Raw genomic sequence first — 21017 nt, forward strand, 5'->3', positions numbered from 1 at the left:
CGCTTAGTACAGGGCTCCGCACCTAGTAAGCGCTCAAGAAATACGATGGAATGAATGAATGAGGGTGGGGGGATGAATGAATGACAGGCGAGGGATCTGAGGCCCAGGGAAGGGAAGGGACTCGCCCAAAGTCACCCAGCTGCCAAGCGGAGGGGGGCGGGGGAGGGGGGGGGAAGGAAAACAAAAACAAAAACAAAAGCAAAGCAGGCCCGCCTCCCGGCATGCTCTGGGCCAAGCTTCTGGCGACCGGAAGTTGTCAAGCGGTTGCCATGGAGCTTCTGGGAGCATCCCTAGGAGGGAGGCAAGGAAGGAAGCAAGGAAGACCCGGGCCTGGAGGCCGCCGGGCTCCTGGGTAATTAGAATGATCGTAATAACCATCATGGCCTTTGCTAAGCACTCGGTAGGAGCAGCAGTGGGGCTCGGTGGAAGGAGCCCGGGTTGGAGAGTCACAAGTCAGGGGTTCGAATCCTGGCTCTGCCCCTTGGCAGCTGGGTGACTGTGGGCGAGTCACTTTTGTTTTGGTTTTCTTTCATTCATTCAGTAGTATCTATTGAGCGCTTACTATGTGCAGAGCACTGTACTAAGCGCTTGGGATGAACAAGTCGGCAACAGATAGAGACGGTCCCTGCCGTTTGACGGGCTTACGGTCTGATCGGGGGAGACGGACGGACGAGAACGATGGCGATAAATAGAGTCGAGGGGAAGAACGTCTCGGAAAAACAATGGCGACTACATAGAATCGAGGCGATGTTGTTTTCTTTCCCGCCCTGCGCTTGTCAGCTGGGTGACTTTGGGCGAGTCACTTCCCTTTATTAGAGAAGGAGCGTGGCTCAGTGGAAAGAGCCCGGGCTTTGGAGTCGGAGGTCACGAGTTCGAATCCCGGCTCGGCCACTTGTCAGCTGGGTGGCAAGTCACTTAACTTCTCTGCACCTCAGTTACCTCATCTGCAAAATGGGGATTAAGACTGTGAGCCCCACGTGGGACAATCTCATTGCCCTGTGTCTACCCCAGTGCTTAGAATAGTGCTTGGCACATACATAGTAAGTGCTTAACAAATACCAACATTATTATTATTACTGTGGGCAAGTCACTTTTGTTTTTGTTTTCCTTCCCACCCTGTGCTTGTCAGCTGGCTGACTTTGGGCAAGTCACTTCCCTTTATTAGAGAAGCAGCGTGGCTCAGTGGAAAGAGCCCGGGCTTTGGAGTCGGAGGTCATGAGTTTGAATCCTGGCTCTGCCTCTTGTCAGCTGGATGACTGTGGGCAAGTCACTTCACTTCTCTGGGCCTCGGTTCCCTCATCTGTAAAATGGGGATTTAGGCTGGGAGCCTCACGTGGGACAGTCTGATGAGCAGTGGGGCTCAGTGGAAAGAGCCCAGGCTTGGGAGTCAGAGGTCACGGGTTTGAATGCCGGCTCTGCCACTTGTCAGCTGGGCAAGCCACTTCACTTCTCTGTGCCTCCGTTCCCTCATCTGTAAAATGGGGATTGACCGTGAGCCTCACATGGGGCGACCTGCTGACCCTATATCTCCCCCCGCGCTTAGAACAGTGCTCTGCACATAGTAAGCGCTTAACAAATACCAACATTATTATTATTATGACCCTGTAGCTACCCCAGCGCTTAGAGCCGTGCTCTGCACATAATAAGCGCTTAACAAATACCAACATTATTATTATTATTATTACTAGGGGAGCCGGGGAGCCCTGCCCAGGGCCACCCCACAGTCCAGGAGCCGGTGCCCCACCACCACCAGCTCCTTGGGTCTCCAGAAAGTAGCAACCCTCCGGGCTGGGGGTCCCTCGACTTGTGAGCTGCCGCGGCGTCGGGGCCTCCACGCGGGTTCGGCTCTAGGAGGGACAGACAAGGAGAATCCAGGTTGCTTTGTCTTTCTTTCTTTTTCTTTCTCCCCCCACCTCCCTCCCAGGTGGCCCCGTGCTGTCCCCACACTTCTCCTCGGGGCTCTGCCATGGACTGAGACATGAGCCACCGCTGGGATTGCCCGCAGGTCACCGTGCAAGAGCCCCCGCTCGACTTCTCCTTCAAGGGCATCAACTTCATCCAAGGTCGGTCCCCCGCCATGGGACCAGCCGGACGAGTCCCTCTCCGGGACTGAATTTGAAGCCCACGCGGGCAGCCGGGGTTGAGCTGCGGGCGTCTGCACAGGCGTGAAGTATTTTCTGCTCCGGGATATGGGCGGCTGGGCGAGCTCACGAGTTTGCTTGCCTTTCTGGGCGGGTTTTTCTAGCCCGAGTTCCGCTTCCTTCTCATTTCCTGAGTGCCCACAAGATGCCCAATCCTAGAGCTGGACTGCCAGGGCAGAGTCGGACAGATGCGGGAGAGGCACAGTTGTCCAACACCAAACTGTTCCTCCTCCCCGCCTCCACTGATAATAATATTAACGGTGGTATTTGTTAAGCGCTTACTATGCGCAAAGCGCTGTTTTAAGCGCTGGGGGGGATACAAGGTGATCAGGTTGTCCCACGTAGGGCTCACGGTTTTTAATCCCCATTTTACAGATGAGGGAACTGAGGCAAAGTGAAGTGACTTGCCCAAAGTCACACAGCCGGCAAGCGGCGGAGCCGGGATTAGAACTCACGACCTCCGACTCCCAAGCCCGGGCTCTTTCCGCTGAGCCACGCCGCTTCTCTACACAATCCACCCTCGGAGGCACCCCAGAAAAGAAGGAGCATCATGTAGTGGACAGAGCCTGGAGGTCATGGGTTCTAATCCCAGCTCCGCCACTTGTCTGCTGTGGGACTTTGGGCAAGTCACTTACCTTCTCTGTGCCTCAGGTACCTCATCTGTAAAATGGGGATTAAGACTGTGAGCCCCACGTGGGACAACCTGATTGCTCTGTGTCTACCCCAGTGCTTAGAACAGTGCTCTGCGCATAGTAAGTGCTTAACAAATACCAACATTATTATTCTCTGGAACTCAGTGTCCTCCTCTGTAAAATGGGGATTGAGACTGGGAGCCCCATGTAGGACAGGGACTGAGTCCAACCCGATTTGCTTGTACCATCCCGGCGCTTAGTGCAGTGCCTGGCACACAATTAGCCCTTAACAAATACCCCAATTATTATTATCCTTCCCCAGCACCTGGATTTCATTTGCTTAATTGGCATTAAGGGTTTAGAATGCTGATTGATGACTGAGACAAGGTCCCTGCGGCATACCAGGTGCCCAGGCTGCGTGGCTCAGTGAAAAGAGCACGGGCTTCGGAGTCAGAGGTCATGGGTTCGAATTCTGTCTCCGCCACTTGTCAGCTGGGTGACTGTGGGCAAGTCGCTTCACTTCTCGGTGCCTCAGTGACCTCATCTGTAAAATGGGGATTAAGACTGTGAGCCCCACGTGGGACAACCTGATTCCCTTGTGTCTACCCCAGTGCTTAGAACAGTGCTCTGCACATAGTAAGCGCTTAACAAATAGCAACATATAGAAAACAGGCATAAATGACAATGGGAATTAGGATTGTGTGTGAGTGCTTACTATGGGTCTGAGCCCTGCATTAAGTACTACGGTAGCTTCCAGCTAATCAGGACACAGTCCCCTGTCTCACCTAGGGTTCATGATTAAAAGTACAGAATTCAAATTTTGAGAGCATTAAGTCGATAAATTATCCTAGGAGCAGGCAGTCTTAAGGCACTTCACTGCCCCACACCACAGTTCATGATCACAGGTTGCAGAAGCCTCTCTTCGCCGCCCCCCCTCCCCCCCCCACAAACTCAAGCAGCGTGGCTCAGTGGAAAGAGCCCGGGCTCGGGAGTCAGAGGTCATGGGTTCTAATCCCTGCTCCGCCGCTTGCCAGCTGTGTGACTCTGGGTGAGTCACTTCACTTCTCTGTGCCTCAGTTCCCTCCTCTGTAAAATGGGGATTCAAACTGTGAGCCCCACGTGGGACAACCTGATCACCTTGTATCCCCCCCAGCGCTTAGAACAGTGCTTGGCACATAGTAAGTGCTTAACAAATACCACCATTATTTAAATGACTCTAATAGCAGATGCCTGGGACTCCAAGCTCCTGCAAGTGGGACGGGACTTCCTCACTCTTAGGCAAAAGAGGGGAGGCTGCCTCACTTTTTAATGGTATTTGTTCAACACCTACTATGTGCTTGGCACTGCACTAAGCGCTGGGGGAGATTCATTCAATAGTATTTATTAAATACTTTACTTTAGAGAGGCAGCGTGGCTCAGTGGAAAGTACCCGGGCTTGGGAGTCAGAGGACATGGGTTCGCATCCCAACTCTGCCAAGTCACCAAGTCACCAAGTCTGCCAACTCTGCCAACTCTGTCCCAAGTCAACAGCTGTGTGACTGTGGGCAAGTCACTTCACTTCTCTGTGCCTCAGTTCCCTCATCTGTAAAAATGGGGATGAAGACTGTGAGCCTCACGTGGGACAACCTCGTTCCCCTGTGTCTACCCCAGGGCTTAGAACAGTGCTCTGCACGTAGTAAGCGCTTAACAAATACATTATTTGTTATTTATTATTATTTATGCAGAGCACTGTACTAAGCACTTGGGGAAAAAAAAACAATGCAACAGTAAACAATGACAATACCTGCCCACCATGAGCTCACAGTCTAGAGTGGGGGAGACAGACATCAATATAAATAAATAAAATGACAGATATATACATAAGTGCTGTGGGGCTGGGGGAGGGGGAGAGCAAAGGGAGCAAGTCAGGGTGACACGGAAGGGAGTGGGAGATGAGGAAAAATGGGGCTTAGTTTGCGGAGGCCTCTTGGAGGAGATGAGCCTTCAGTAAGGCTTTGAAGCGGGGGAGAGGAATTGTCTGGCAGATTTGAGGAGGGAGGGTGTTCTAGGTCAGAGGCAGGATGTGGGGCAGGGGTCGGTGGCGAGACGGGTAAGATCGAGGCGCAGTGAGGAGGTTAGCACCAGAGGAGCGAAATATGCGCTTGGGCTGTAGAAGGAGAGAAGTGAGGTGAGGTAAGCGGGGGCAAGGTGACGGACTGCTTTAAAGCCAATGGTGAGGAGGTTTTGTCTGATGCACAGGTGGATAGGCAACGACTGGAGATTTTTGAGGATGGGGGCGGGAGTGACACGTCCTGAACGTTTCTGTAGAAAGATGATCCGGGCAGCGGCGTGAAGTACGGACAGGAGTGGGGAGAGACTGGAGGTGGGGAGGTCAGCAAGGAGGCTGATGCAGTCATCTAGGCGGGGTAGGATGACTGACTGTATTAACATGATAGCAGTTTGGATGGAGAGGAAACAGCGGATTTTTTGTGATGTTGGGAAGGTGGGATCGGAAGGATTTGGTGACAGATTGAAATATGTGGGTTGAATGAGAGCGAGAAGTCAAGGATAAACGCCAAGGTTATGGTCTTGTGAGAAGGGAAGGATGGTGGTGCCGTCTACAGTGACAGGAATGTCAGGGAGAGGGCAGGGTTTGGGTGGGAAGATAAGGAGCTCTGTTTTGGACACGTTAACTTTGAGTTGACGGAAGGACATCCAAGTAGAGATGTCTTGAAGGCAGGAGGAGATGCAAGAGTGGAGAGAGATTGGGGGTTCCTGGGAGATATTGGGGAGATTCTAGATGAGCTACATTGCTGATGTAGATTTGGGTGTCATCTGCACTGTGATGGTAGTTGAAGCCATGGGTGTGAACGAGTTCTCCAAGGGAGTGGGTGTTGTTGGAGAATAGAAGGGGGCCAGAACTGAACCTTGCGGGACCCCAACAGTTAGGGGGGTGGGAGGGAGACGAGGAGCCCGCGAAGGAGACCGAGAGCGAACGGCCAGGGAGATAAGAGGAGAACCGGGAGAGGAGAGAGTCAGTGAAGCCAAAGTTGGATAACGTTTCCGGGAGAAGGGGGTGGTCCACAGTGTCCAAGGCAACTGAGAGGTGGAAGAGGATTAGGATGGAGTAGAAGCCGTTGGATTGAGCAAGGAGGAGATCACTGGTGACATCTGAGAGGGCGGTTTCTATAGAGTGAAGGGGACGGAAGCCAAATTGGAGGGGGTCCAGGAGAGAATCGGAGGAGAGAAATTTGAGACAGCGGGTGCGGACGACTCGCTCAAGGAGTTTGGAGAGGAACGGTAGGAGGGAGACGGGGAGATAACTGGAGGGAGCCGTGGGGTCAAGGGAAGGGGTTTTTTTTAGGATAGGGGAGACAAGGGCATGTTTGAAGGCAGTGGGGAAGAAGCCCCTGGAAAGCGAACGGTTGAAGATGACCGTTAAGGAGGGAAGGAGGGAGGGGGCGAGAGCAGATGCAAGCTGATCGGGTTGGACACAGTCCACGTCCCACATGGAGTCTCAATCCCCATTTTACAGATGAGCTACCCTGGCACAGAGAGGCCCCCGTGCACCCAAGGTCACACAGGGAGACAAGTAGCGGAGCCAGGATTAGAGCCCGGGTCCTCTGACTCTCAGGTCTGTGGTCCTTCCACTAGGCCACACTGCTCTGCTGAGTAGCCCACGGCTGGTGCTGGGTTTCACGTGCAAGTGGCCTCTCGGGGCATTAGGCCCTCTTTCCCCCGGCTTGCTCTTCCTTCTGCATCATCTGTGCACTTGAATCTGTGTCCTTTGGGCATTTGATATTCACGCCACCCTCACATCGTTTATGTACTCATCTTTAAATTATATATTATAAATTATTTACTTATTCATATTGTGCCTTCCCCTTTAGACTTTAAGCTCAATATGGGCAGGGAAACATGTCAGCAGTGTGGCCTAGTGGATACGGCACGGGCCTGGGAGTCAGAAGGAATTGGGTTCCGCTCCTGGCCCTGCCGCTTGTCTGCTGCGTGACTTTGGGCAAGTCACTTCAACTTCTCGGTGCCTCAGTCACTTCATCTGTAAAATGGGGTGTAAGACTTGGTGGTCGTTGGTTAATGGTATTTGTTAAGCGCTTACTGTGTGCCAGGCGCTGTGCTAAGCGCTGGGGTGGATACAAGCAAATTGGGTTGGACACAGTCCCCGTCCCACATGGGAGTCACAGTCTCGATCCCCCTTTTACAGATGAGGTGACTGAGGCTCAGAGAAGTGAAGTGACTTGCCCAAGGTCACACAGCAGGCAAGTGGCGGAGGCAGGATTAGAACCCATGACCTCCTGACTTCCAGGCCTGTGCTCTAGCCACTATCCCACTCGGATGTGGGACGGGGACTGTGTCCAACCTGGTTACCTTCATTTTTTTCAATCGTATTTATTGAGTGCTTACTGTGTGCAGAGCACCGTACTGCGTGCTTGGAAAGTACAATTCGGCCACAGATTACCTCGTGTCCACTCCGGCGTTCAGTACAGTGCCTGGCACCTAAGTAGCATTTAGCAAATACCACCATTATTATTATTGCTGATTCTGTTGTACTCTCTCAAGCCCACAATGTGCTCTGTACATAGTAAGCACTCAATAGATACCACCGAGTGACTGATTCCTGGAAGTTTCTCATTCCCCATCTCCATCCCACTCCCGGGGGCGGGACCGCCGCCCGGTCAGTCCAGTCCTGTCCACTGGGCCATAGCCTCCCCTTGAGTCCGGCCTAAGGAGGAGGCAACGTGGGGGTTACCTCCTCATCCGGACCCTCTAAGGCCAGCGGCATTACTACTTGCACCGGCCAGCCGGGCAAGGCCAGTCCCGGCCCAAGCCCCCTCCAGCGTCCGGGCTCCCAATCGGACAGTTCTTCCCCCGATTCCTGCCGTCGGGCTCGTCACCGCGCAGGCGGAGGAGGGGAAACTTAGGCTGGGCCTCTGTGTTTGGGCGAAGGGCCGAAAGCCATGAGCTCCAGGGGACTCTTCCCCCCCTCCGGTGGCCGAGCGCCCACGAGGAGCCACCTGCTGTGGCGGCAGGTGACGTCTGTCGCTGGCGGGGGGGAGCGGGCAGGGGGTGAGGGCGGGCAATTCCAGCTCTGTATTTTCACAGCCGGGCCAGGCGGGCCCAGGGATTAACCAGTTACCTTAGGTACCGGAAAAAATCCGCCACCGTTTTCCCCTTCCTTCCCTGCCTTGAGCCTCGATCCTCCGCCCGCGACTCCCTCCTGAGACTAGAGGTCGGGTTCCGTGGGGGCCCGGGGACCCCCCGCCTCCGCCCCCGTCCCCGCTGACCACTTCCACCGCCCCCACAGATTTGGTGAGCGAGGAGCCGCGGGAAGGCCCGAGGCCCCTCAGACGCTCGCCCGAGGGGAAGGCCCTGACCCAGGCCCTGCGTCTCAATAACAACGCCCTCAGCGACATGAACGATCTCAGCCAGACCCTGACGCAGCTGCTGGAGAGGCCCCAGGACCTGGCCTGGATCGACCTGTCCTTCAATGACCTCAGCAACATCGATCCCGTAAGGGACCAAGACTTCTCCCCCTCACCCCCGTCTTCCCGGCGGGCGGGCGGGCCGAGGGGGCGGGGGGAGCTGATGGAGCAGAGGCAACCTCTAGGCCGGGCCTTGGGCCCTGAGGCTACTGGGGGGCAGGTGGGGGGCCGCGCCCGGCTCGGCTTATCCACCCCCTCCCCCTGCCGCCCATTGGAAGGGAAAGAATACGTCCTCTGCTCCATCGAGTTTTTCTAGGCTGGGCTGGGAGTTGAAATCTTCTCCGGGGAAGCGAGCACCGTTAGAAAGGTCTGAGTTTCTGCCTCCTGCCTCCCCGACTGGGAAGCCCAGGAGCAAAAAAGAGCCCCAGGACCCCCCCCCCCCCGGCTCCCCTCGCTTCCCGGAGCGCGCGGCTCTAGCCGTCGGCAGCCCCGACTCAGCCGGGAGACCCCCGTCCCCCAGGGATTGGGGGCCGGGGACCGAATGAGTCGAACCTTCCCTGGCCGTGACCCAACTCGGTCCTTGGGCCCCTTCCCGCCCCCCCCCCCCGGCCCAAGGGGTCAGCCCTCCCCCCCATCCCAGCATCCCGACTCCAGCCCGGCCCCTCCACCCCCCAGATCCTGACCGCCTACTCCAACCTGAGCATCATCTATCTCCACGGCAACTGCATCCAGCGACTGGGCGAGGTGGACAAGCTGGCAGCCCTACCCCTCCTGAGGAGTCTGACGCTGCACGGGAACCCCATCCAAGAACAGAAGGGCTACAGGTACCTCAGCCCCCCACCTCCTGCCCCCACCTCCTCCACGGCAGGCCACAGGGCTTCGGGACCCGGGGCGGGCCGGCAGTCCGCACAAGGCAGGTGACCCCGCTCGGAGGCCCCAGCCACCGGGAGACGCTGGGCCCGGCCCCAGGCGGTCCCGGTCCCGGCCGGATCGGTGACTGCGTCGCGGAAGGGTGGGGGACGGAAGAGTCGGGGATCCGGGACCCACCGTGGGGTCCGCCTCGCCCCCTCCCTCCCCCGCAGGCAGTACGTGCTGTCCGCCCTGCCCCACCTCACCACCTTCGACTTCAGCGGCGTCACCGGGCAGGATCGAGCCACGGCCCTGCTTTGGAAGCAGATGAACCACAGGCCCAAGAAGGTCAAGATCAAGCACCCGGACTGACCACCCCAGGCCGGCCCGAGCTCAGCTCCCCCCAGGATGACCCCTCCGTAGGCAATAAAGGGCTTCCGCGCCCACCCCTGTGGCAGAGGGCCTCGGGGACGTGAGCGGCGGGCCAGGGGAGGGGACACGGAGGCCGGGTCGGGCAGGGGTCTCGTTGCCCTGACGGAATAAAAGCGTCGGGGTCGGGTTTCCCCCTGCTGACTCTTCTCCTGCTAGGAGAGGGGCAGGGTGGGCAGCAGGAGCACAAACACAGGAAGGGCGGAGGGCCAGCAAGGCCAAGCGGAAGCTGGGGAGGAGAGGCGACCGGCACCGCACCCCAGGCCCGGAGACGAACTCCCCGGGCTCCGGGGGGTCGGAGGGGTAGGGAGAAAGAGGGAGAGGTCTCCGTGAGGGCAGAGCCTCCCGCGCTGTTCCTCCCCAGTTACTCTGGCCTGTCCCCAAGCTAGCCCCAGAAGCCGTGAGGTGCCCCGCTCTCAGGTTGGGGGAGAGCAGCTTAGGTGACAGCCGGTTAATTAATCCGTTACCATTCCTGTCCCCTCCTTCCCTCCCTTTGCTGGACCGGCCCTGCTTTCCACCTGGTAATGATAGTGGTATCGTTAAGCATTTATTACTTGCTGTTCTAAGCACTGGGGTAGGTTGTCCCACGTGGGGCTCACAGTCTTAATCCCCATTTTACAGATGAGGTAACTGAGGCCCAGAGAAGCCAAGTGACTTGCCCAAAGTCGCAGAGCTGACAGGCGGCGGAGCCGGGATTGGAACCCACGACCTCCGACTCCCGAACCCGGGCTCTTTCCGCTAAGCCGTGCTACTCCTCATCGAGGTGCTTGGTCACCGGGCGCTTCCCCCGCGCCATGGGGCCGCCCGGCCCAGGACGGAGTCGACTGGTCAGACTGGGGTCCACCGGGGCCTGCCCTTGCCCTGCCACAAGCCGAGTCCCCCGTCCCCCGCCGCCCCCCCCGGCCTTCCGCCATCCCGAGCGCCCCGCTCCCAAGTCGAGGCAGTCCCCTGCGACGGGGCCGAGGGGAGAGGTGAAGGGGAGGACGGGGGCCACCTCTTCGAAGGGACGCCTCCGAGGGAGCCAGGGAGGGAAGGGGAGAGGGTACCCAATCGCAGAGCCCTCTCGGGGTCGGCCACCAAGGGCTCCCACTGTGTCTGTTGCCCCCCCACCGGGCTCCGGCCTGCCCCTTCCACCCCGGACCGCCCCTCACCCCCCGTCAGTGAGGCGTTCGCTCCGGTCCCGAGACAGAGGGACGGCATCGGTCACGGTACATACGTGTCTTTATCGAAGGTGGCGAACCACAGTGAAAATAAAAGGGGGCCGCCGGGGGAGAGTCCGGGGGGCGAGAGATACACGTAGCCGGTTCCGGCTCCCCCGCTCCCCGCCCTGCCCGGCCGGGGGCGGACCCACTCACCCGTTCAAAGTCACCACGGGCCTCCTGCACCCTCCCCCCCCTCCCCCGAGGTAACGAAAGGCCACCACCGGCCTCCCGAGACCCTGACACCGCAGCCCACCGGGGCCCGTCCTATGGGCCGGGGCAGCCCGGGTCAGGTCACGCCCGGCTCATCCGCGCTCGCTCCCGGGGATTAGTAGTAAATAAGGTTTCTTTCTGTACAAGCTCTGCAGCGGGGAAGGGAGGGAGGGAGCTGGGGGGAGGAGGGCGGCTCTGGGGCCGAGGCGGGGGCGATTCCTCATGGGATTCCAAACTGTACAACCAGCTCCTCTTTCGCGTCGACTCGGATCTGGGAAAGTGCACTGTAGGCGTAGGCGGCTATCCTGGAAACCTGCGGGGAAGACAGAGCGGGGGTGAGGAAGGGAAATGGATGGCAGCCAGGCTCCGCCTCCCCACCACCTCGCAAGCGTCACGGAGCGTGCGGGGGCCTGCCGTGCGGGAGGGGAGGGGACGGCCCGCGGTCCCGGGTGTCCCCGCCGGCTGCCGGGGCCCGGCCGTGGCCACCGAGCGGGGCGGGGCTCGTGTGGCGAGCGGACGGGGCGGTGGGGGGGGGAGGCGTCTCACCTGCTGCAGATCGGCAAAGGGCACCGGGTCACTGGCGAGCACTTGGTGGGGCTGGTTGGTGAGGGACGGCAGCGGGGGGAGCTTCTTCCAGTGAGTCAGGCTGCTGCTCAGCACTGCCAGGCGAGTGCTGGGATGGGCGGAGGGTGACAAAGAGATTCAGGGTAAGATCCTGGGCATAGGGGCCCACACAAAGACCTGCGGCCCCTCCACCCCCGCCACGGTCCCGAGGCCCAGGATTCTGGCTCAGGTCCCGGGGGCCTTGGACTTCGGAGGCCATCTCCTCTCCCATCAGAAATACCCCAGTCCATCACATTTATTGAGCGCTTAGTGTGTGCAGAGCACTGTACTGAGCGTTTGGGAGCGTACGATGTAACAAAATATATACATTCCCCTCCCACAGCGAGTTTACAGCCTAGAGGGGGAGACGGGGTATCGGGACGTTACCCGCCTCTTACCCCTGGGCTTCCAAGGAGTCCCACTCCCTGTAGGCCCAGCGGAGCCCGGACACGGTGTCCCCCCAAAACGGGCCGCCGCCAAGAACCCCCAACTTCAGCGCCTGCCCCCGACAAGCGTGGGGCTCTGGGGCTGCTCCTATCGCCACCTGTTGAATTCCTCATCTTTCCTCCTGTTCCCGCTCGATCGGCAGATAACGAATGTCCGCCCGTCTCCCCCACTGGATCGTAAGCCTCCGCGGCGGCGCAGGAACAAGTCTGCCGCTTCCGGCGTCCTCGGCCAAGCCGGGTACGGTGCCCCGCACGCGGCAGGGGCCCGATAAACGCTCTCGTCCGATCGGCCCCGCCGGCCTCACCTGTACTGCCGCGCCCGGTCCATGTACTCGTGCGGCTCCATGCCCTGTGAGTCCGCGGCGGACACGTCGATGATGTTGCTGAGAGGCGGGGTGGGGGGCGGAGAAGGGGAGAAACAGGTCGGTTCTAGAGCTGAAGGGTCCCCGGGCGGCACCGGGAGGATCGTGGGCTTCGGCGGACTACGGCCCGCCTCGACTGCCAGCCTTCCTGCATCCTCTGGGTCTTCTGTAGCTCAGAAACCTGCCCCTTGCCGGTCCCCTCCCATATGCCCAGTGCAACTGGCATAAAGGCTAGAGTTCCCAGCGACCCCCCGTTGGGCCGAGCACATACCCGGGGCCCTCTGCCCACCCCTCCCCACAGCCCCACCTCGGCCTCGCAGGTGGCCGAGCCTCCGCGGGTCAATCCTGGGACCCAAGGAGGGGAGCGTCCGGTGGCAGTCCACTGACCCCCGAGGCAGAGGGCGATGGGGGCCGGCGGGCGAACGTCGGGGGCCCGAGGGGGCATCTCACCTGGCGGTCTTGGCCAGGATGGAAGAGAGGAGGGCTTGTTCATCCGTGCGGGCGGAGGGCAGGCTGTGGTAGTTGGGCTCGGTGCCGTTCAGGGCCTTGGTGGGGGGACTGCTGGGGTCCAGCAGTAACTTCCGCTCTTCACGCTCCTGGCGGGGGTGGGGAGGAAGGGTCAGCTTGCACCTCACTCATCCTGCTGCCGGTTCTGATGGGCGGAAACCTCCCCAGACCTCTGGAAGACCCCGCCCGGCCCGGCCCCCCGAGCACCATCCCCCACTTCCTCAGAGGGAGAGCCGAGGGAGGACTCTCAGACGCCTTGAGGCCACGCAGCCTGGACTCCGACCAGTCGCCGCCGTGTCTGGCCCGAGCCCTCCGGGGCGGGGGGGACAGACCACCGTGGGGTGCCAGGGGCTGGGAACCTCCATGAGCAAAGACAACTGATCCGCCCCCGCCCCCGGGGACGGAGGACGGGCCCGGCCTTCCCGCGGGGCCCCGGGCAGGGACAGTACTGACCCGCAGGAAGACCCAGATGGGACGCAAAGATCCGGCCGGGAGGGAGAGAGACCCGAGAAAGGCGTGGAGTGAGGGCTTGGGATTATCTGGTGGTGCTGAGGGGCGGGAGGGGTGTCTTTAGGTGTAGCTGTGCGGATGCGTGTGTGGGGTTGCGCCCTACAAGAACCCACAAGTGGGATTTGGGGGATAGGAAACATTTTTCTTTGTCGTGGCCACTCGAGAGAGGTCCCCGCGCTCCCGACACCTCGGGGCCAAACAGGTTTGCAGAGAGGGGTGTCGGTGGAGATCCCAGGGCTCCGGGGACCAGTCCGTCCACTCTGGGGAGCCCCCCCGCCCCACCCCGGGGGGAAAGGCACGGCAACAAGGATGACCCGACGGCCACCAGGCCGGGCAGGAGGGCTTGAGCTCTCCTCTGGTGGCCTCGCCTCTGCTCTCCTCTCCCACTGGAGCCAAGGGGAGGGGACTGGGACCCCAGAGCCAGGCCGGAGAGGGAGAGGGGTCAGAGGGAAAGGAGAGCGGGAAGCCCAAGTGGCTGCTGCTCCTGGCCTCTACCCAAGGAGCAGCGTGGCCCCGTGGACAGAGCACAGGCCTGGGAATCCGACTCTAATCCCAGCTTCACCACTGGCTGCTGTCGATCTTGGGTCGGTCTCTTCTCTGGGCCTCAGTGACCTCATCTGAAAACGGGGATTAAGACCGCGCGCCCCAGGTGGGACGGGGATCCCGTCCAACCTGCCTGCGGCCCGCCCAGCGCTTAGTACGGTGCCTGGCACATAGGGAGCGCTTAACACATACCGCTATTATTATTACTGCTATTACGAAGACCAGGGGTGGAGGCGGGGGCTGGGATCGGAGTGGGGAGAGGTCTCCCAAGGCTCCTCACCCCACCCAGCTCCAGATTCCCGAAAAGAGCCACGGCCCGTCAGCTGAGAGCCCCCCACTGCCCCCTCCCCTCCCTCCCCCCCGGACCACCAGCCTCTGCCTGCTCATTTCTGTGGCTTCTTCCTCTTCCTCTTCTGCTGTCACCAGCTCCATCCCCCCTCCCCGCCCCATGCCCTGCTAGCCTTAAACAAGAACCCCCCTGCCCTGTCCTCACCCCAGCTGTCACTCCCAGGACATTTATTCTTATTATCACTCTTACTAGCACTTACTATGTGCCAGGCGCTGTATTCAGCAATGGGGTGGATACCGGCAAATCGGGTTGGACACGGTCCCTGTCCCGCGTAGGGCTCCCGGTCTTCATCCCCATTTTAATAATAATACTGATAATGTTGGTATTTGTTAAGCGCTTACTATGTGCCAAGCACTGCTCTAAGGCTGGGGGAGATACAAGGTCATCAAGGTCAACAAGGTGGGGCTCCCAGTCTTCACCCCCATTTTGCAGATGAGGGAACCGAGGCCCAGAGAAGCGAAGTGACTCGCCCAAGGACACACAGCTGACAAGTGGCGGAGCCGGGATTAGAACCCGCGACCTCTGACTCCCAAGCCCGGGCTCTTTCCACTGAGCCTCTCTCTTGAGGGCAGGTATCATGTCTGCCAACTCTGTTGTACCGTCCCCACCCAAGCGTTTAATACAGTGCTTAGTACAGACTGGCCCAACCTCTGTGGTACCAAGGCCAGAGTGCTGTCGGCTCCTCCAGGGTCGCGAAGCCAAGAGCTGGGTTCATTCATTCATTCAATCGTATCTACTGAGCGCCTACAATCCCGGCTCTGCCACTTGTCAGCTGTGTGACTTGGGCAAATCATAACTTCTCTGTGCCTCAGTTCCCTCATCTGTAAAATGGGGATTAGGACTGTGAGCCCCACGTGGGACAACCTGATTCCCCTGTGTCTACCCCGGCGCTTAGAACAGTGCTCTGCACATAGTTAGCGCTTAACAAATACCAACATTATTATTATTACTATGTGCAGAGCACTGGACTAAGCGCTTGTAAAGGACAATTCGGCAACAGACAGAGATAATCCCTGCCCAACGGCCTAAATCTTCCCCACAGAAGGAGCAATCAGAGACCGGAGACCAGCCTCCTGCTCCCTTCTGGCTTTCGTCCAGCGTGGAGTTGAGACGCGGGTGTCCAGCCCAGTCCCCGGGGCCCCTCCGAACCGGGGATCCGGCCGCGGGCCCGGACTAAGGCCGAACCGAAGCTCTGTTGGCAACTCCAACGGTCCAAGAGCGAGAAATTCTCACTCGCGGCCCCGGTGGGTCGCAGATCCCAGCCCGGGGAACGTCTGAGCCGCGGGACGCGGCCCACGGTATTTTCGACCGCACGGGGCCTGGCTGACCTCCCCCGGGGGTCTGACTAGCCCCAACGTTTCCCAGAGCCTTCCGGCCCGGACCCGCCCCCCCACCCCCTTTTACAGATCTACTACAGTCCCGTCCTCCCGGGGGGCGGGGCTCGGAGAAGCAGCGGGGCTCAGTGGAAAGAGCCCGGGTCTAGGAGTCAGAGGTCGTGGGTTCTAATCCCGGCTCCGCCACCTGTCTGCTGGGTGCCCCTGGGCAAGTCGCTTCACTTCGCTGTGCCTCAGTGACCTCATCTGGAAAATGGGGTTGAAGACTGTGAGCCCCACGTGGGACCACCTGATTATCCTGTATCTACCCCAGCACTTAGAGCAGTGCTCGGCACATAGTAAGCACTTAAATACCAATATTATTATTATTATCTGTAAAATGGGGATGAAGACTGTGCGCCTCACGTGGAACAACCTGATGACCCTGTATCTCCCCCAGTGCTTAGAACAGTGCTCGGCACATAGTAAGCGCTTAAATACCAATATCATCATCACCTCACCCCCCAGGAAGGCACTTTCCTACACCAGGCCCTTCTCCCCCCTACACTCTAAGCTCGTTTGAGGGCAGGGATCGTGCCTACCAACTCGGTTGGACTGTCCTCTCCCAGGCGCTTAGTACAGTGCGCCGCACAAGCATTTTAAATGGAAGGAGCCTGGGCTTCGGAGCCAGGGGTCACGGGTTCTAATCCCACTCCGCCACCTGTCAGCTGTGTGACTCTGGGCAAGTCACTTAGCTTCTCTGGGCCTCACTTACCTCATCTATAAAATGGGGATGAAGACTGTGAGCCTCACATGGGACAACCTGATTACCTTCTATCCCCCCCCCCCCCCCAGCCCTTAGAACAGTGCTTGGCACATAGTAAGCACTTAACAAATACCAACATTATTATTAAAGCGGGGTGGCTCAATGGAAAGAGCCTGGGCTTGGGAGTCAGAGGCTGTGGGTTCTAATTCCGGCTCTGCCCCTTGTCTGCTGTGTGACCTTGGGTAAGTCTCTTAACTCCTCGGTGCGTCCGTTATCTCATCTGTAAAAGGGGGATTAAACTGTGAGCCCCACGTGGGACCACCTGATGACCTTGTATCTCCCATAGTGCTTAGAACAGTGTTCGGCACATAATAAGCGCTTAACAAATACCATAATTATTATTATTTAGTGAGCCCTCACTGTGGGCAGGGCACTGTATGGACTGCTTGGAAAAGACACTACAGCCAATAGGTTGTTTGGTTTTGTTCTGTTCTGTTTTGCTGTCTCCTTCCCCGTTTTAGCCCGTGAGCCCGTCGTCGGGCAGGGAATGTCTCTATCTGTTGCCCAATTTTCCATTCCAGGCGCCTAGTACAGTGCTCCGCACATAGTAAGGGCTTAGAGAAGCAGCGTGGCCGGATGGAAAGAACCCGGGCTTGGGAGTCGGAGGTCATGGGTTTGAATCCCGGCTCTGCCACTTGCCAGCTAACTGTGGGCAAATCATTTCACTACTCTGAGCCTCAGTTCCCTCATCTGTCAAATGGGGATTAACTGTGAGCCTCATGTGGGACAACCTGACTTCCTGGTCAGGTTGGAGTCGGATCTGGAGTCGGAGGTCATGGGTTTGAGTCCCGGTTCTGCCACTTGTCAGCTGTGTGACTGTGGGCAAGTCACTTCTCTGTTCTCCATTTACACTCACTCCCTCGGTGAACTCATCCGCTCTCACGGCTTTGACTACCATCTCTACGCAGATGACACGCAGATCTACATCTCCGCCCCTGTCCTCTCCCCCTCCCTTCAGGCTCGCATCTCCTCCCGCCTCCGGGACGTCTCCACCTGGATGTCGGCCCGCCACCTAAAACTCAACATGAGCGAGACTGAGCTCCTCATCTTCCCTCCCAAGCCCGGTCCGCTCCCAGACTTCTCCATCACCGTGGATGGCACGACCATCCTTCCCGTCCCGCAGGCCCGCAATCTCGGTGTCATCCTTGACTCGTCCCTCTCGTTCACCCCACACATCCTATCCGTTACCGAGACCTGCCGGTTTCACCTCTACAATATCGCCAAGATCCGCCCTTTCCTCTTCACCCAAACGGCTACCTTACTATTACGGGCTCTCGTTATATCCCGGCTAGACTACTGTGTCAGCCTTCTCTCTGACCTCCCTTCCTCCTCTCTCGCCCCGCTCCGGTCTATTCTTCACTCCGCTGCCCGGCTCATCTTCCTGCAGAAAGGATCTGGGCATGTCACTCCCCTTCTTAAACAACTCCAGTGGTTGCCTATCGACCTCCGCTCCAAACAAAAACTCCTCACTCTAGGCTTCAAGGCTCTCCATCACCTTGCCCCTTCCTACCTCTCCTCCCTTCTCTCTTTCTACCGCCCACCCCGCACGCTCCGCTCCTCTGCCGCCCACCTCCTCGCCGTCCCTCGGTCTCGCCTATCCCGCCGTCGACCCCTGGGTCATGTCCTCCCGCGGTCCTGGAACGCCCTCCCTCCTCACCTCCGCCAAACCGATTCTCTTTCCCTCTTCAAAACCTTACTTAAAAATCACTTCCTCCAAGAGGCCTTCCCAGACTGAGCTCCTCTTCCCCCTCTACTCCCTCTGCCATCCCCCCTTTACCTCTCCGCAGCTAAAGCCTCATTTTCCCCTTTTCCCTCTGCTCCTCCACCTCTCCCTTCCCATCCCCACAGCACCGTACTCGTCCGCTCGACTGTATATATTTTCGTTACCCTATTTATTTTGTTAATGAATTATACATCGCCTCGATTCTATTTAGTTGCCATCGGTTTTTACGAGATGTTCTTCCCCTTGACGCTGTTTAGTGCCATCGTTCTTGTCTGTCCGTCTCCCCCGATTAGACCGTAAGCCCGTCAAACGGCAGGGACTGTCTCTATCTGTTGCCGACTTGTTCATCCCAAGCGCTTAGTACAGTGCTCTGCACATAGTAAGCGCTCAATAAATACTATTGAATACTATTGAATGAATTCTCTGGGCCTCAGTTCCCTCATCTGTCAAATGGGGATTAACGGTGAGCCTCATGTGGGACAACCTGAGTAGCCTGTATCTTCCCCAGCGCTTCGAACAGTGCTCTGCACATAGCAAGCGCTTAGCAAATACCAACATTACTTACCCCAGCGCTTAGAACAGCGCTCTGCACATAGCAAGCACTTAACCAATACCAACATCATTATTATTATTAAAATGGGGATTAACTGTGAGCCTCCCGTGGGACAACCTGATGACCCCGTATGTACCCCAGCGCTTAGAACAGTGCCCGGCACAAAGCAAGCGCTTAACAAACACCAACATTATTACCCCAGCGCTTAGAACAGTGCTCTGCACATTGTAAGCGCTTAACGAATACCAACATTATTATTAACAAATACTAACATCATTATTACTATTAAGATGGGGATTAACTGTGAGCCTCCCGTGGGACCACCTGATGACCCCGTTTCTCCCCCCAGCGCTTAGAACAGCGCTCTGCACGTAGTAAGCGCTTAACCAATACCAACATCATCATTATTGAGAAGCAGCGTGGCTCAGTGGAAAGAGCCCGGGCTTTGGAGTCAGAGGTCATGGGTTCGAATCCCGGCTCGGCCACTTGTCAGCTGTGTGACTGTGGGCAAGTCACTTAACTTCTCGGTGCCTCAGTTCCCTCATCTGTAAAATGGGGATGAAGACTGTGAGCCCCACGAGGGTCAACCGGATTCCCCTATGTCTCCCCCAGCGCTTAGAACAGTGCTCGGCACATAGTAAGCGCCTAACCAATACCAACATTATTATTATTATTATTGTTAAAAGGGGGATTAACTGTGAGCCTCTCGTGGGACCACCTGATGACCCTGTTTCTCCCGCAGCGCTGAGAACAGTGCTCGGCACATAGTAAGCGCCTAACCAATACCAACATTATTATTATTATTATTGTTAAAAGGGGGATTAACTGTGAGCCTCCCGTGGGACCACCTGATGACCCTGTTTCTCCCGCAGCGCTGAGAACAGCGCTCGGCACGTAGGAAGCGCTTAACCAATACCAACATCATCATTATTATAATTAAATGCGATTGCGCCAATGAATACGGGGGGCCCCGTCGGGCTGGTCCCCGTCCAGGCCGAGCGCTTAGCTCAGTGCGTGGCAGGACCGGCCCCCCTCCCCCCACCAGGGCCAAGGCGTCTGCAGGCCCAGCCCCCCCCCCAACACACACACACACACACACACACACACACACACACACACACACACACACACACACAGCCCGCCCCCTCCCCATCCCCCCTCCCCCGGGCCGGGCGGACCTGGTCGGAGTCCTCATTCTCGCTGCTGTAGCAGCAGCCCATGGCCGGGGCTGAGGCCGGGGGAGAGGCCCGCTTCCGCTCACGTGACCCGGGCGGGCCCGCGCCCCCCCCTCCTCCCCCGCTCGCCCCCTCGCGCCCCCCTCACGTGACCCCGCCCGGCGGCACCTCCCCCTCCACGTGACCGGCGCGGGCCAATGGGCGGCCCGGGAGCGCTCGCGCCGGGCCCGAGGGGGGGGGGAGGGGAGCCCGCTCACGTGACGGAGGGCGGCGCCCCGCGCTCGTGACGGCCCCTCCCCCCCCCCACCCCCGAGGTCGCGGGTTCGAGTCCCGCGCCCGGTGACGCCGACGTCAAAAGCGAGGAGGGGGCCCGGCCGACCCCTGCCCTTCTCGACTCGTCCGTCGGTCGCGTTGAGGGAGGGAGGGCGGGCGGGGGGCTTGTCATAATGTGGCTAAGCGGCTCGTTCAGTCATTCATTCATTCATTCATCGGTCGTATTTCTTGAGCCCCTACCATGTGCGTTCATTCATTCAATCGCATTGCTTGAGCTCCTATGTGCATTCGTTCATTCAATCGTATTTCTTGAGCTCCTACTGTGTGCATTCGTTCATTCAATCGCATTTCTTGAGCTCCTACTATGTGTATTAATTCATTCAGTCGCATTTCTTGAGCTCCTACCATGTGCATTCGTTCATTCAATCGTATTTCTTGAGCTCCTACCGTGTGCATTCGTTCATTCAATCGTATTTCTTGAGCTCCTACTATGTGCATTCGTTCATTCAATCGCATTGATTGAGCTCTTACTATGTGTATTCATTCAATCGTATTTATTGAGCTCTGTGTGCATTCAGTTATTAAATCGTATTTATTGAGCTCCTACTATGTGCATTCGTTCATTCAATCGCATTTATTGAGCTCTTATACTATGTGCATTCACTCCTTCAATTGCATTTATTGAGCTCTTACTATGTGCATTCATTCCTTCAATCCCATTTATTGAGCTCTTACCATGTGCATTCATTCCTTCACATTTATTGAGCATTTACGCTGTGCAGAGCACTGTCCTAAGCGCTTGGAATGGACAATTGGGCAACAGAGAGAGACCATCCCGGCCCGACGAGCTCACAGTCTAAGCGCTTAGAATGTACAATTTGGCAACAGATTTGTTAAGCCCTTCCTATGTGCTGAGCACTGTTCTAAGTGCTGGGGGAGATACAAGGCCAT

General features: G+C 58.0%; 2 protein-coding genes across 2 annotated transcripts; one reads left to right on the forward strand and one right to left on the reverse strand.

Moving 5' to 3' along the window:
• The first annotated feature begins 275 nt into the window (after window positions 1-275).
• LRRC51 (leucine-rich repeat-containing protein 51) lies at window positions 276-9499 on the forward strand. The gene is made up of 5 exons (XM_029047158.2): window positions 276-352; window positions 1925-2063; window positions 8076-8281; window positions 8869-9017; window positions 9276-9499. Exons 2-5 carry the CDS (start codon window positions 1979-1981, stop codon window positions 9412-9414), a joined length of 579 nt encoding a protein of 192 aa, XP_028902991.2. The 5' UTR covers window positions 276-352; window positions 1925-1978; the 3' UTR covers window positions 9415-9499.
• A 1175-nt stretch (window positions 9500-10674) lies between these two features.
• Window positions 10675-19904, reverse strand: LAMTOR1 (late endosomal/lysosomal adaptor, MAPK and MTOR activator 1). The gene is made up of 5 exons (XM_029055491.1): window positions 19797-19904; window positions 12745-12890; window positions 12238-12315; window positions 11430-11556; window positions 10675-11196 (listed from the first exon to the last, which is right to left on the reverse strand). Exons 1-5 carry the CDS (start codon window positions 19836-19838, stop codon window positions 11104-11106), a joined length of 486 nt encoding a protein of 161 aa, XP_028911324.1. The 5' UTR covers window positions 19839-19904; the 3' UTR covers window positions 10675-11103.
• Window positions 19905-21017: the final 1113 nt, after the last annotated feature.

Source organism: Ornithorhynchus anatinus, chromosome 2 (assembly GCF_004115215.2).
Source record: "Ornithorhynchus anatinus isolate Pmale09 chromosome 2, mOrnAna1.pri.v4, whole genome shotgun sequence".
In the NCBI taxonomy this organism is placed as follows: Eukaryota; Metazoa; Chordata; class Mammalia; order Monotremata; family Ornithorhynchidae; genus Ornithorhynchus; species Ornithorhynchus anatinus.

Bases quoted from the DNA above. Each gene is read 5' to 3' on its own strand.
- LRRC51 (XM_029047158.2), top strand. From the start codon at position 1,979: ATGAGCCACCGCTGGGATTGCCCGCAGGTCACCGTGCAAGAGCCCCCG. The intron at 8,282-8,868 runs GTAAGGGACCAA...TCCACCCCCCAG, and splicing joins ACCTCAGCAACATCGATCCC to ATCCTGACCGCCTACTCCAA. The intron at 9,018-9,275 runs GTACCTCAGCCC...CCTCCCCCGCAG, and splicing joins CAAGAACAGAAGGGCTACAG to GCAGTACGTGCTGTCCGCCC.
- LAMTOR1 (XM_029055491.1), bottom strand. From the start codon at position 19,838: ATGGGCTGCTGCTACAGCAGCGAGAATGAGGACTCCGACCAG. The intron at 12,891-19,796 runs GTCCGCCCGGCC...CACCCCCGCCAG, and splicing joins AGAATGAGGACTCCGACCAG to GAGCGTGAAGAGCGGAAGTT. The intron at 11,557-12,237 runs GTGAGGCCGGCG...CGCCCATCCCAG, and splicing joins GACCGGGCGCGGCAGTACAG to CACTCGCCTGGCAGTGCTGA.